We start from the raw sequence: 13523 nt of genomic DNA on the forward strand, positions 1-13523 counted from the left end.
GTACGTCAACTAATTACTTGGAGTTCCAACACAGCTAGGCGGCCCAGGTGATACTGGATGGCACTAGCTCCTTGACTGCTTCTCAGCAGATTACAGGCTCAGCTTCTAGACTAATTAGCAGGGCCCAAAACCTGCGCTTAAATAGCCTCTCCCTTCCCTAGTTCCCTATGTAGAGGAACTGCAGGTATGCAGAGTTCACCTAATTATTTCATGACTCCTCCCAAAATTCTTGGCCGCGCCCCTTTCACCAGGGGCGAAGGTAAGGTAGATTCCCCTCTCTCCAAGGTCGAGCCCCCGCACTGTACCACACGAACACAGGCACACACCTGCGCCCGTTAATCGGCGTGTCGCTTTCTCGAAACTAGATGCCGCCCCGGGGGCCACAATGTTTTTGACGCCCGTTAATCGGCGTGTCGCTTTCTCGAGACTATGTGCCGCACCGTGAGGACACAACATTTTCCCCAACCGTTAATCGGCGTGTCGATGACTCGAGAGACTATGCCGCTCCGTGACACCCCCACACAGTGTGCCTCATAATCATATCGTGGTTTTGGCACATAAAACCCCGTAATTGAATTCAACTGTACCGCTCGCTGTAAATGGAGCGGAAGCCGGAAGAGTGAGAAAAGGTGTAATGCTTGTGCACTACATCCAAGATCACGTGGTGCCCATGTGCGCCGAAAATCTCGGAGGCCGTGTTCTGGGATTTGTGTAATTTTGAGATTTGCATGTTTGAGCTGAACAAGATACTGTTGTTGTAGCTGTTAAGATGACCAATGAAGGGATAGAGTAATAACATTTTTTTAGAGGACCATTTAAGCAAGAAAACGAAATTTTCTGTTCACTTGTTATTGACACAGATGCTCTTATGAAACACATAAGGAGCTTTTTTTCGAAATGAGTAAAATCCACTTAAACATAATTTGAGGAAAACGCAAAAATTTGTTATCGGACTGAAATGCAACACCATCCTAGCGACTATATGATATGTTTTGCATATCGGCTAGAGCAACATTACAGCAACAAGTAACGCAAAATTATGCTGCACATTTAACCACTATTAGGATTTAAAGTTGGGATTTGACTCTTTTCTATTTGAAATACTAAATTTTATGCGGTTTTGGCAGGAAAACATTCTTGGAAACAAATTTCAAAAATGGTCCGATGTGATGTCAATAGAAACGTCATTACAACATTGGCAATTATGGGTACTGCTGTGCTTCATGAACACTGGGAATAATATTTGGAGAGAGCAAATTCGTCTGCTTGAAAGGCATATCCATACCTGCCAAGTCCCCCGGATTACCCGGGAGACTCCCGGATTTGGACTCTTTCTCTCTGTTGTGCGGTTGACAGGAAAATCTCCCGGAAATTGCAGTTGTGTCCCGTTTCTATCTGCGTCCAGCGCTTTGTCAAGCCACATTGGCAAAAAGAATCCAACTCAATTCAATCCAGTTGGAAGTTCATCGCATGAAAAAATGTTAAGAAAGCAGTAGTGAAAACCTATACATGCGCTATTTCGTTAACTGCAGAGCCGCCGCTCATTACTCTGACGGGGTTGTTTGGTGCCCTAGTGCCCCTAGCCTCATTAAGCTAGCGAGCGAATGCTGTGTTCCGCCACTAGCAACACTAGACTCTCCATCGTTCTCCTCGGCGTCAGCCGCTCTGGCATTGCGTAGGCCCACAGTTAGTCATGGCTTTTAAAGCAAGGAGCGCTAGCGCAAGAAGTGTCAAGTATTTTAATGTAGTGCTCAGCCGAATTGATGTGGGGTATCTTGTTGATACCACAGAGCAATGCAGAGTGTGAGCGGCAATTTAACATCAGGAAAATTGCGAGGACGCAGTGCCGCTCGTTCATGTGTCCCTTGTCTAAGACGCTGGGAAATGTCATCCTCGCAAAATGTGAAAGAAATGAAATTTCTTACAATCAAACATTATCTGAAGAATTTTTGAACACCTGCTGTGGTTGCTTAGTGGCTTTAGCATTGCGCTGCTAAGCACGAGTTTGCAGGATCAAATCTCGGCCATGGCAGCTGCATTTAGTTGGGAGCGAAATGCAAAACCGCCCGTGTGCCGTCCATTTGGTGTGCTTTAAAGATCCCCAGGTGTTCGAAATTAAACCAGAGTTCCCCACTACGGCGTGCGTCATAATCAGATGGTGGTCGGGGGACTTCAGACCGCGGAATTTAATTAAATTTTAAAGAACTTTTGAAGACAGAATGAGCAACAACAAAATGCTTGCAAAAGTGAGACATTGATGTTCATGTGGTCATTTGTATAGTATCTGTAAATGAAAGTGTAAGGAAATATTCACCTGTCAGTACTTGCCCCCCCCACCCCCCGGTCGGAAGATCTCCCGGAGTTAGTTTCTTCGAACTGGGCAGGTATACATATGGAGATGGAGCCTCCTTTGTAATCTCACACAGAAACTTTTTTCTTGAGAAGCACTGACGACTGTAACAAAATAAGGAACACAGCTTGCGATGAGACTGCCATATTGACTGGATCACATTTCTAGAAAGCGCTTTTCTATTGGGCAGGTGGATTTGGCTCGTTTTGATCCGTACACTAGCAGGATCTGACTCATTTCTTTTATTTAGAATACGAATACGATCTTCGCACATGGTTTGCTTGCCTAATTCGACCCATTTTGTTGTAAACTTCTAGAGGAAAGTTGCCTTGTTTTTCTTGTCATTACAGCTCTATCTCACATAGTTTCGGTTTGTGGATCTGGCTCATTTCAAAAAAGAAAAAAGAAAACCTCTCACATGGTTGCAGGAGCCGCAGACACCCACAGCAGGCCAGGCTGAGTCATCGGAAGAAGACCACTACGAGGAGCTCTTTACTTCAGTGATGACAGCCACGGATGCCGAGGGTCGCTGCATCAGCTCCATGTTTCAACTGCTACCATCTAGATCGGTACTGTTCCACTTCATCGGTATAGTGTATAGGCACATGATGCCTTGGCAGCATTGGGATCTGCTCATTGCTTGGTTTCGCCTTGAAAACAATCTAGCGCAACATGTTGTTACACACTCTCCTCGGAGCAGAAAAAATTTATGGTAATGTTGCCCTCCTGCACAGCTGAGTAACATCACAAAGATGTACTGACATTGCCAGTTTATGTGCTGCGCTTACTCAATTCTAACGCACTCTTTTTTTTTTCCTAAACAATTTATTTAAAAATAACATGCATGTTAAAGGGACTCTAAAGGCAAATATTAAGTCAACGTGGAATGTTAAAATACGATCACAGAAACCTCGAAACGGTTGTTTCGTGCCAAGAAAAGACTTATTTTATGAGAAAATTACGTCTGAAGCGTCCGCAAACCTCTAGCGCCATTCAAATCGCCCTCCCGAGCGAGGAGTGGTGACGTCATGGTCTCATAGTGACGTTGTGCCGCCGGTGAGTAAAACGCCGCCCGCAGGCAGCGCGACGGCTTTGTTGCGGAAAACACAGACGCGCGGCCAGAAACAGAGCCAAGATAGAGCCGACGGCAGTGCGAAAGCGGAAGGAAAAGCGTGCGTCGAATTGTAAACATGACGATTGTCGATGCTCGTCCTAATGGACCTTGTTGACGACACTGACGACGACACATTGGCTTGCGATGCTGGGCTCAACTTCAGTGATTTAAGCTCCGATGAGCGTGACATGCTGCTGAGGGCTTGCGCTGCCGGTGTCATTGTGTACTATGACGGCTGCCTCGACACCGGCTTTTCTGAGCGCGAAAGCAGCGAGGACTCCAGTAATGCGACGTCGGGCGACAAAGCTGGTCACCATCCGGACGTGCCGTCGCGCGGACCGTTCGGATATCCCGCGACATCATATGGACGTGGCATTCTCTGCTGCTTGCAATTTCAAGTGCAAGTTTAGCGAGCCAGTAATACCTGCGCAACACTACGCGATAGCGGAACTACTGAAACTTGAAAGCGCGCGGCGCAGAGTCGAGCGAAAACGAAACCTTTAAGCCAACCATGCCTTAATCAAGGGTAATGCCAAAAAGGCAATTTTTCTAAGAATCTAATAGAGGCAGACAAGTAGCATTTTCTTCCATCTTATAATCCAACGAAACGATCTTTTTAATCGCAGGGGTTGAGTACTAGTGACATTTTCTTTAGGAGTGTCTTCGTCATCGGGTAAGCACCTGAATGTCCCTGGGGAGTCTTTCATAGTGTCCTGCATTTACCTCAATTTCTCGATTACTAAAGCTCTGTTCGCGATTATATTGATGCCTTAGACATTCTAGAGCATTACTCTATCACTTTAGCTTGACATTTTATTTGCCTTTAGTGTCCCTTTAAGATCCGAGTACAAATCAACACATGTAATAGTGACAAGGGCTATCACCGTTGGCATTCAAAATGTTGGGTGCATGTTATAATTGAGGACGCGTTACAATTGAGTAAATACAGTTATTGAGAGGTGACAGGGGGGAGGCACAGTAAACTTCCTAGGAGGTACAATGTCTTGTGGCCTTTGTTGTAAGGCTGATGAGAAAATAGGCAATAGTGGCTGCTCCAGTTTCTTCCAGCAATAATAGAATGTTTGCAGCATGATATTGACAAATTATGTTAGTAGTCATCATCACAGCATGTTCACAGTTTAATCTAGTCATCACCCTTGTACTTGTGACAAAAAAACGCTCGTGTGCTTGCGTTGTAGTGCACGTCAAAGAATCCCAGGTGATCAAAATTAATCTGGAGCCCTCCACTACGGCGTGCCTCATAATCAGAATTGGTTAAACCACGTAAAACCCCACAAAGAAGAAGAAGAAGAACTGGTTTTGGCACGTAAAACTCCAGAAAAATTAAGCACTTATGACACAAGGTTCAATTATTCCTTTACCTGTAATGATGTTAGATGCTTCATTATTGTCACTTGGCTTCAGGCATCTGGCAGTCTCAATATCTTTATTCAGAGTACATGCACATTGTTAGTTGGTAATGTCCAGTTTGCTGAGATATCGGTGGCGGCACAAACTTTAGGGGTGGCTTCCACCGTCCCTTGCCTCTGACCGGTGCTGTCCTCCCATACTTGCCTGTTGGTTAGGAATTTTCTGCATGCTGGAAATTAAAGCAGCGCCATCGCTACAGTTGCCATGGCAACCGAGCATGCTCGTTCTTCTTGCCAGCAGGTGCCCTCCTGCCAATATGCCACCTTGACGCTTTCTCCAATGCTATTCTTGTCTTGTTGTTTACTTAGGCTTAAACTAGGAAGTGGGGAGTGGGGACCTATTTATTTAGTAGTAGTTCTGTCTTAATACTATTAATAAGCTTTTACTTGCAATTTGCAAGTAGTACCGTACTTACTTGAAAATAGGTGGAAAGGTCGACCCCTATATATTAAGCTTGCCGAGAAATAAAAAAAATTCATTGGAATATAGGTTGCCCCATATCCTTTTAGAAAAACAAAACACTTTGAGGATGACACACCTTTATGTAGTGCCTTAAGCTTGGCTACTAAATGTCACTAGTCGGTGCCCCAAGCTGCATCCATGTCAGAACTGCCAGAGAAGTCATCCTTATCAGATGCTTCGCAGGCGTCCTCGGCACTCCAAACAGCGGCATCCTTGGTGCCGTTGAGTGCGTTGGTTATGCAGTGTTTGTTAAAGCTAGTCTGGATAACCTCCACATTGGCTTTACGGTGGGTGCAACAGAAAAATTCTGTTAGGTCACACTTTTGCTAGCTTTGCTCTGTGACTATGGTGTTGGGCTGCTGAGCACGAGGTCGCGGGATCGAATCCCGGCCACGGCGGCCACATTTCGATGGGGGCGAAATGCGAAAACACCCGTGTACTTAGATTTAGGTGCACGTTAAAGAACCCCAGGTAGTACAAATTTCCGGACTCCCCCACTACGGCGTGCCTCATAATCAGATCGTGGTTTTGGCACGTAAAACCCATATTTTTCATTCACCCTCATTCATTCAAGCTCATTCACCGAATTTGTTAGGCTTAGAGTGGCATAAAAAAATCTCTAATATTGCCTGGCTCATACTACGCTTGGAGGCGATCAGATTTGCTTGGATTTGCGCAAGACGGACATCGTCTTCAAATACGTCCGACAAGAGCGTCACCGCAGTCACCGCATTGGCGATCTCTATTAACGGAGATCGCCATTGAGATCGAAGAAATGAGCCCCGTTACTTCGCACCACTTGGCTCTTGCGAAGGCACAGGAGGTGGCGCCAATCACACAAATGCGAAGCTGCACAATCACACACAAAGATGCGACACGACACACACACCACGTGCAAAATAGGAACCGAAACTTAAAAAAAAAGAAAGAAAGAAATTACCAAAAAAAAAAGGATCTCGCAAAGTGATTATGACGATAGTGCTGACCGAAAAAAGAAAGACAGAAAGAAAGCTTGTTGCGTGTTTCTTTGGTGTTCCTCCGAAAGAATTGCACTGACGAGTACCACGTTGTGCTTGAACCACAACTGGTTACACGCGCTGTAGCTATCTCCAAAGTTCCATTGAGAAACAGAAAGGGACCATGCCTGTCCCCTTCCAGTGACGGAAACTGATGCATGCCACCTAATATGGACTTGTACAGCCCCACAACTGTAACGCGCCTGTATTCTCCTGCAATCCAGCCTTTACTTGATGAGCTTGATTGCTGGGAACACGATAATAGATACCACGAAACCCTTTTTGAGTTCATACACAGCTCAGGTCTTACAGCATACATACAGATCCATTATGCCAAGTGGCAAGCCTTGAATGAAGTAAAAGAAAAAGTTCAAGCACAGCTTTCTTTATTATGACAGTAATTAATGGCCATGAAGCTTGGCAATAGGCTGCGTTTTGGGGCACTAAATCACAAAAATTATGGGCAAATAATATATGTGAATATATAACTTACTACACTGCATCAGTCTGCACAATGAAGGGGACCTGTAGTTATATTGTCACATTATCGTGATGGCAAAGAAACCAAATGCTTGACAAAATGATACAGTGATGATCCAGTGAAAAACGTGGGCAGCTTGCACTAGTGGTGCAGGGCTGGAGTAAACAGTGGAAATGGTGATCGACCTAGCTTTTCTTCCAGGCTTTACTAGGCTTGACTAAGTTTTGCTAGAAAATGCTAAGTGCTGCTAGGCACAGTATTCCGAATCAGCTCGCCGCCAACACGCAGTATCTCGCTTTACCGCGTAATGCGCTTCAAGATGAGCGGCTTCTTCTTCGGGTGTCTGGATCTTCTTTGGTCATCCCATGTCAAAGGTACATGTACTCACCACAGAGTCAACGAGAGTTCTGCCGCCGATGCGGTGGATCCGAGCTTTATCTTTCCGGTGATGTCACGGCTAAGCTGCGCCCCCACACTTGCCAGGGCGTGGCTGGCCGAAACCTGCCGAGCTGCCGCCAGAGGCGCGCCTACTACAGTCACGCACACCGCGTACGCTTGGCGCGAACGCGGAGAAACGGGTAAATGCGTGCGGCGTCGGCAGCAGATCTGCGCGTTACTTCGTTGGTGCTGCTACAATTTTTCTCTTTTACTCTCAATTTCTCCTTCTCTCTCCCGAGCGTAGTGCGCGCCGCGCTCTCCTTTCCTCTCCTTAATGTCCCATGTCAAGGCAACATGTGCACAGCACGGAGAGGAGGCAAAGCACACGCCGCTCCGCTCCGCGAGGGGGTTGCTAGGCAACCTAGGTGACTTACCGCTCAGCGATATTTTTTTGTTAATGCGTTACGGACAGACAGTTGGCTTAAACAGCTCCGCTGTTAAAAACAGTCACCATCAAAAAGCAATACATTGTACGAGGGGTATTATCACATAGTCGAGTGATAGCAGGGCCACTGCTATTGTCTCCAAATTCCTGAGAGCTGGCTTTGAGAAGAGAAAGGGCAGTAGAGCTCTGCAGTGAAACACATCTGGTGTTATCTGTTGCTGTATTTCTAAATTTATTGCCTGTGCGTTAGTAACATATGGTCCCACAGTGTCATGGCACTGCTTGTGGCCATGTGACGGCACTGCTTGTGAACTTGTGACCGTTATCACTCTTGAATTGATCACTCAACATATGCTAAGGGTGAGAACTATGAACTTGACATTCACTTTGGACAAGCAAAGGTGAGCCTATTGTTAAGTACATGGGGCAAAGTTATGGACACCCTCTTAGAGGTGTCCATGCAAACAATGTGTAGTATTCTTTTATGCCGCATCTTCTTGCTTGTTGATTTTTATTCATAGACAAAACTTCTTGCTCTTATTTTTAGTATACTATTATTATTTTTTCATTGCCTATAAATTAAAATAAAAGCTTACGCTTTTGTGTGTTTGTGTGTGTGTTATCTACAAACAAAGTTTCCAACTTTTCTTTTTTCAGCCGCTGTATTATTTAGATGAAGGTATACCATTTTTTGTGTGTGTGCTTATCCTGTGCCAAATCTATGCTGCATACTCGTGTGTTATAAAATTCCACTATTAAAACAAGATTCCTGAACATAATTCATTGCATGTCCTCTGACGGCACTTAGTGCTTGAAGGCTTATCTATTTCAGCTAATACAGTTGAATCTCGTTAATTCGAACATGCTTAATTCGAATTGCCGGTTTATTCGAACTGACGCTGTGGTCCCGTCAAACTTGCATGTATTCCAATGGACAAAAACGCCCGGTAATTCAACGCGAAAGCATTTGTGACAGTTAATTCGAACATACCATGCACCGACAATGTTTTTAGCAGCGCGCCAAATCGCGCGGCGGCGCCTCCGACCGGCATTGCTCCGACACCGCCATAAAGCAAAAGCTCAGGAGACCCCCCTCAATGCCACGCACGAAGGAAGGGGGAAAAGAGAACCCGCGGCGGAAATTTCACCCTCTCTCAAATTACAAGGTCGCCGTTCCTGCATCGCGCCGGAACATGCGTGTACATGCCGACTAGAGCGTTCTAGACAACCGTATTCTAGCACACTCTAGTGCTGACATCTCAGCCACGCGGAGAAAATGGCAGTGAACCATTCTCCTTTATGCTTCCTCTATTTTCTGGTCACATGTTGACCTTGCACGCTGCGGCTGCAGTGCGGAGGGAAGCAGCGGTGGAGGCGCAGTCCAGTCAACGAAACTGCCCACGCTGGCAAACGCTCGCTTCCCGATAACGGCAGAAAACGAAACTTCAGGGAGCAGGCTAAGCTGGCGCCGGCACGGCGGCGGGCGCGCACGGAGACAGTCGAAGGTGAGAGAGCAACTAAGGGAGTTGAGAGGGAGGGCGAGGGGAGTCACCGAAGCGGCGCAGTTGCCGAGGCCAAATCCACTTCCCTGCCGCCCTCGTCCCTCACCTTCGACGGTCTCCGCGCGCAGCCGTGTGCTGGCGCCGCCCGCTCCCTGAAGCTTCGTTTTCTGCCGTTATCGGGAAGCGAGCGTTAGCGGGCGTGAGCAGTTTCGTGGCCTGCGCTTGCTATGCGCTTGCGCGCCGCGATATTTCACGACTCGCACCATTCGTGCATCGTGCTATGGTGCACGAATACTTCAAAAATACGTCCTTCTTTTAATTTGAACTTGTTTTAATTTTAACTTCTTTTAATTCGAACAAATTTTCGGGCCCCTTCGAGTTCGAATTATTGAGTTTCGACTGTACCAACATGTACCAACATTGAGTTTAATACCTCTGTCACATGAGCACGAAAAGCTCTTTTACGTAAGCGGTCTTTTAGCAAGTTCAAAGACTTTTTAATGAAGAGGTGTTGGCGCAGCAGACATACGGCACCGACAATCTCTTTTTAGTGTTTCCTTCTGGACATGCTATCAAAAGCGTTCCAAACAAAATCGGCCAAAGTAAAAAATAAACTGATGTAGTATCATGAAACATAAAGTGAAAACATTATATTTTTGGTCAGCGGCATTGGCCATGGATGCTCAAAATGCCATGCGCGCAGTTTTTCTTGTCCGTGTGGCGTGTGACTGTAAGCGTCATCACATGACATCCCCGACCCGTTCGACCTGCTTACAAGAGTACAGAAGAAAATGAGCATTACTGGGTTTACTACACCTTCTGCGAGGCATAAAATTGTTTTATGATGAGCCTAGGCGACAGAAAAATATGCATTTGCTTATTTTCTTTAATATATGATTATTGCTGGTGCCCGCTGGTTTCGAGGCTACTCGTTTTCAGCCGTAAAAGAGATCGACCAACTCCGCTTCCAGAAAAGACCGCTTCTGAAAAAGAGATGCTCCCTATCGTGTGTCTGTGGGTGAAACTCTTTATTGAGAAAGTCTTTTTTGCTCAAAAGACTTTGGAGTGCCCGTGTGGCAGGGGTATTAGTGACCAAGAAACGTACATTGTGGAAATGTTGTTTGGGTCAAATCCGTTAGAAATTTCTCTGCAGAGGGTACAGCTTTTGGCAACTGTTATGCTAGCTGGTATGCAATCCAGCAAGTCAATGGCAGGGGCAGGGGCTGAGCAGCCGAACATGCAGAAAGCCTTGTCTCATTATTGACATTATTTTGATAATGACACATTCTAAATTTGCCAAGTTCAGGAATAATGGTCTAGGGGCACTAAGTCAAGGGCCTTAGGCAGAAAGCTAATCTTACCATTCTAAAGTTAAGCAATACAATGTTTGTAGCTTTCCTATTCTGATAAAGGCATGTGAACAACACGCCTTTGCACAAAGTGCATAAAGCCGTGCCTTATCGAGGTTTTTATACCTTTGGTCTAGAGTTAGTGTCCTATTGTCTCTTTATTCGTCTACGGTTTGTGTTTTGCTAAGGCAACTTATTTTAATGTCAATATTTGATATATGCTGGAGAATGCAGCAGAAGAAGATCACAGTAGGAATCTGGCCTCATTCCTTATATGTGGAAAGCAGTGCACACATGAGCTTAAAAGTGTAGGTTATTTTTGCTTTTGCTGCCATTTTTGATACTTATTGATTGTAAAGACTGAATTGTTTTGCAATATATTGGTGAGTGCCAAAATTTTTTAACTTACATAATTGGGTTACAGGAACATGTTCACTTAAAAAGTACAGTCTATTGGCGCAGGCAGCAAAAAAAAAAAAAAGTAGCATTTTTTTAATTATTTTCGGTCAAGTTTGGGGTGGGGAAGAGGTGGTTGCGAAATTTGATTTAGTTAATATGATTTAATCAAGGTGCTGTCCAGCATCCTGTAAGGAATGCAAAATTCCAGCTAAAGAAATATAATCTTCCTCCTCTGCATGCCTATATGTTCTCTAGATTGCTCATGTTTTCATTCTGTGCCCATTTTCCCATTTCTAACAATACATTTGGTTGTGTGCCATCACATTCCTTATACGTACCTGACCCTCTTTCTTTTCTTTTCTTGAAGACAATAGCTTTAATTTGTTTGATACAATTGCAAACAACCTGATACAGTGCACTAGTATGCACCTTTTGCATATTTAATTAGTCACTTTGAAAATGCCACTTGCCTTGTATTCAGTCATTAAAACAGTGTGAATCCTCATCTCCGCTTAAGGTGTCCACTCTACAAGAACCATTTCTATGCCCAAGCCCAGTTGAAAGCTTGTGCACATGCTTCTTATGCAGCTCAAGCTTTATGTGCAAGCAGCACCCAAAATTGGACAGCCAGAATTATCTCCTCATTGCCCGTAGTACTGGTCCAAGTTGGCAGGCCCTAGCAGTGCTAGCACCAATAAAAATGCACTTCAATTCCGTATAATGTACTACTCGAAAGTCAAGTGCAAGATGAGCCTGCATGTGTAGTTATGAAAGCTACAGGCAACTGTGCTATAAAGTGGTGCTGCAACGCTTTTTAAACACAGTAAGAAGGCACCGACAATATATATACAGTGCTGCCATGAACATGTGAGTGAAATATCATTCTACTGCATGCAGCAGGGAATGCATAATCTGATTAATCTCTCATAACAGCTCGCCTGCTCTCTCCTGCGGCTTTCGAGGCCCCTCTTTTTTGCCGCTGTCAGTGATGTCATAGCCAGCACAACAGCTCATCAATGCCAGCCTTGGGTGATTACACATGACTACGATTTACTCTTCAGTGAAAGATCACACATGCAAGCATACCCTGCAATCTTCTAGCAGACAGGGAAGCGACTTTAGTTAATGCGCCTGTCCTGTTTCTCGGGCACCTTTGCCAGGTGCCAACCTTGAGGAGTTACTGTATGTGCACCGCGTAAAGAAGACAAAGAAAGTAGCAATAGGCAAAGTATTGCTGTCGGCACCACCCCAGCTGAGAGGGGATGTTGTACTCAGGGGGAATGGGGAAAGTAAGCACTGGGCTCAGTAAGCATTGGGCTCTTTGAATGCCTGTTCTTATTAGCTCCTTCTCAAAAATTTTCTTGGGGAATATAATAATTGAAAGATGGATGCTTATTCCAGTCCGTTTCTCAGGTTGTAAGAAAGTAGTGTTACGAGGCCCTTTAAATAAAAAAAGGCAACGTTTCGTGAGGCGCGCTTCGTTGGCAATGCCACATTTATTGCGGTCACTGTACACAGTCAGGCTTGCCAACTGCAACAAAATTTTGAACTGCTTAGAAAGCCTATATAGTGTCGATATAGAAGAGCTTCCGTATAAATTTGACGTTTGAAATATGAGCGGAAGCGTCACGGAAAGCTTGAAAAATAAATAGTCATTTTTGATAGTGAAACTGCCAAAAACACCGCCATAACCAGTTACTGATGTGAGTGGTAATGTGACACATGACCTAGAACGCGTGGCTCCTTGGCATGACCTCCCAAGATGACGTGGTGTCTGCAGCTGCCCTCAGTGCTCTGAAAAATCTTGGAGGCGGCATGCTGGGACTTATGTCGTAGCATCAATCACCAGGTACACATGCCGTCTGCTTAGGTGCTGGCTGCTAACTGCAAAACTATACATTTACCAGACCTGAGGATTTGCCAAGATTGCTTCTGTGGCATAGTGTTCATTTATAACAAATTTAGCCAAAGTGAAATTTCATTGCAGTTGGCCAACATCTCAGCATTGGGTGCTTCTGATGGCAGAAAGGGCAGTTGACTGCACAATCCACACATTACTGTGTGCTCCTTGTCGTTAGTGCCAACGCAGGACTAGAGCATGCATGCTCACTCTGGCCGTGATTGTTCAAACTGCATGCGCCTATGAACGCAACAGATGCAGATCAACCATTGCACCCACTCTAGACTGAACAGATGCAAGATACAGTTTTGGCGGCCTGAGCTTTGCATTTACTTTGATTCCCAGACATCTGATGGGTGCACAGACAACCATCCAGGCACATACATTGATGTCTGGATAAGCAGATCTCTGAAATACTCGCATCCCTGGAAGGGAAATATGTATGACATGCGCTTACTGATTTCGATGCGTGTGCATTGGCACGGATGCATAGCCAGGGGAACACACTGTGCTCCATGCTGTTTGCGCTTTATTAGGTGCACTGTCAATTTGAATGGGAATCTGATTTGGCAGTTTCTTTAGACAATTGCTTATTATATCCTCAATGCCTTTTATGATCTCGGCACATTACAAAAAGAATTTGTTTGGGCTTTATTAGGTGTAGTGTCAATTTAGGTGCAAACCTGATTTGTCGTT

At 45.1% G+C, this 13523-nt stretch overlaps 1 protein-coding gene across 8 annotated transcripts in view; it reads left to right on the top strand.

Moving 5' to 3' along the window:
* Positions 1-13523, top strand: part of LOC119442206 (protein polybromo-1-like) — a 101880-nt gene that overhangs the window by 11908 nt on the left and 76449 nt on the right. For all 8 annotated transcript variants that reach the window (XM_037706994.2, XM_037706991.2, XM_037706986.2 and 5 more), the window contains exon 6: positions 2779-2919. In XM_037706994.2, the coding sequence (XP_037562922.1) occupies positions 2779-2919 (141 nt within the window). The remainder of the gene's footprint in view (positions 1-2778; positions 2920-13523) is intronic.

The sequence above is a fragment of the Dermacentor silvarum genome, chromosome 2 (assembly GCF_013339745.2).
Source record: "Dermacentor silvarum isolate Dsil-2018 chromosome 2, BIME_Dsil_1.4, whole genome shotgun sequence".
NCBI lineage: Eukaryota > Metazoa > Arthropoda > Arachnida > Ixodida > Ixodidae > Dermacentor > Dermacentor silvarum.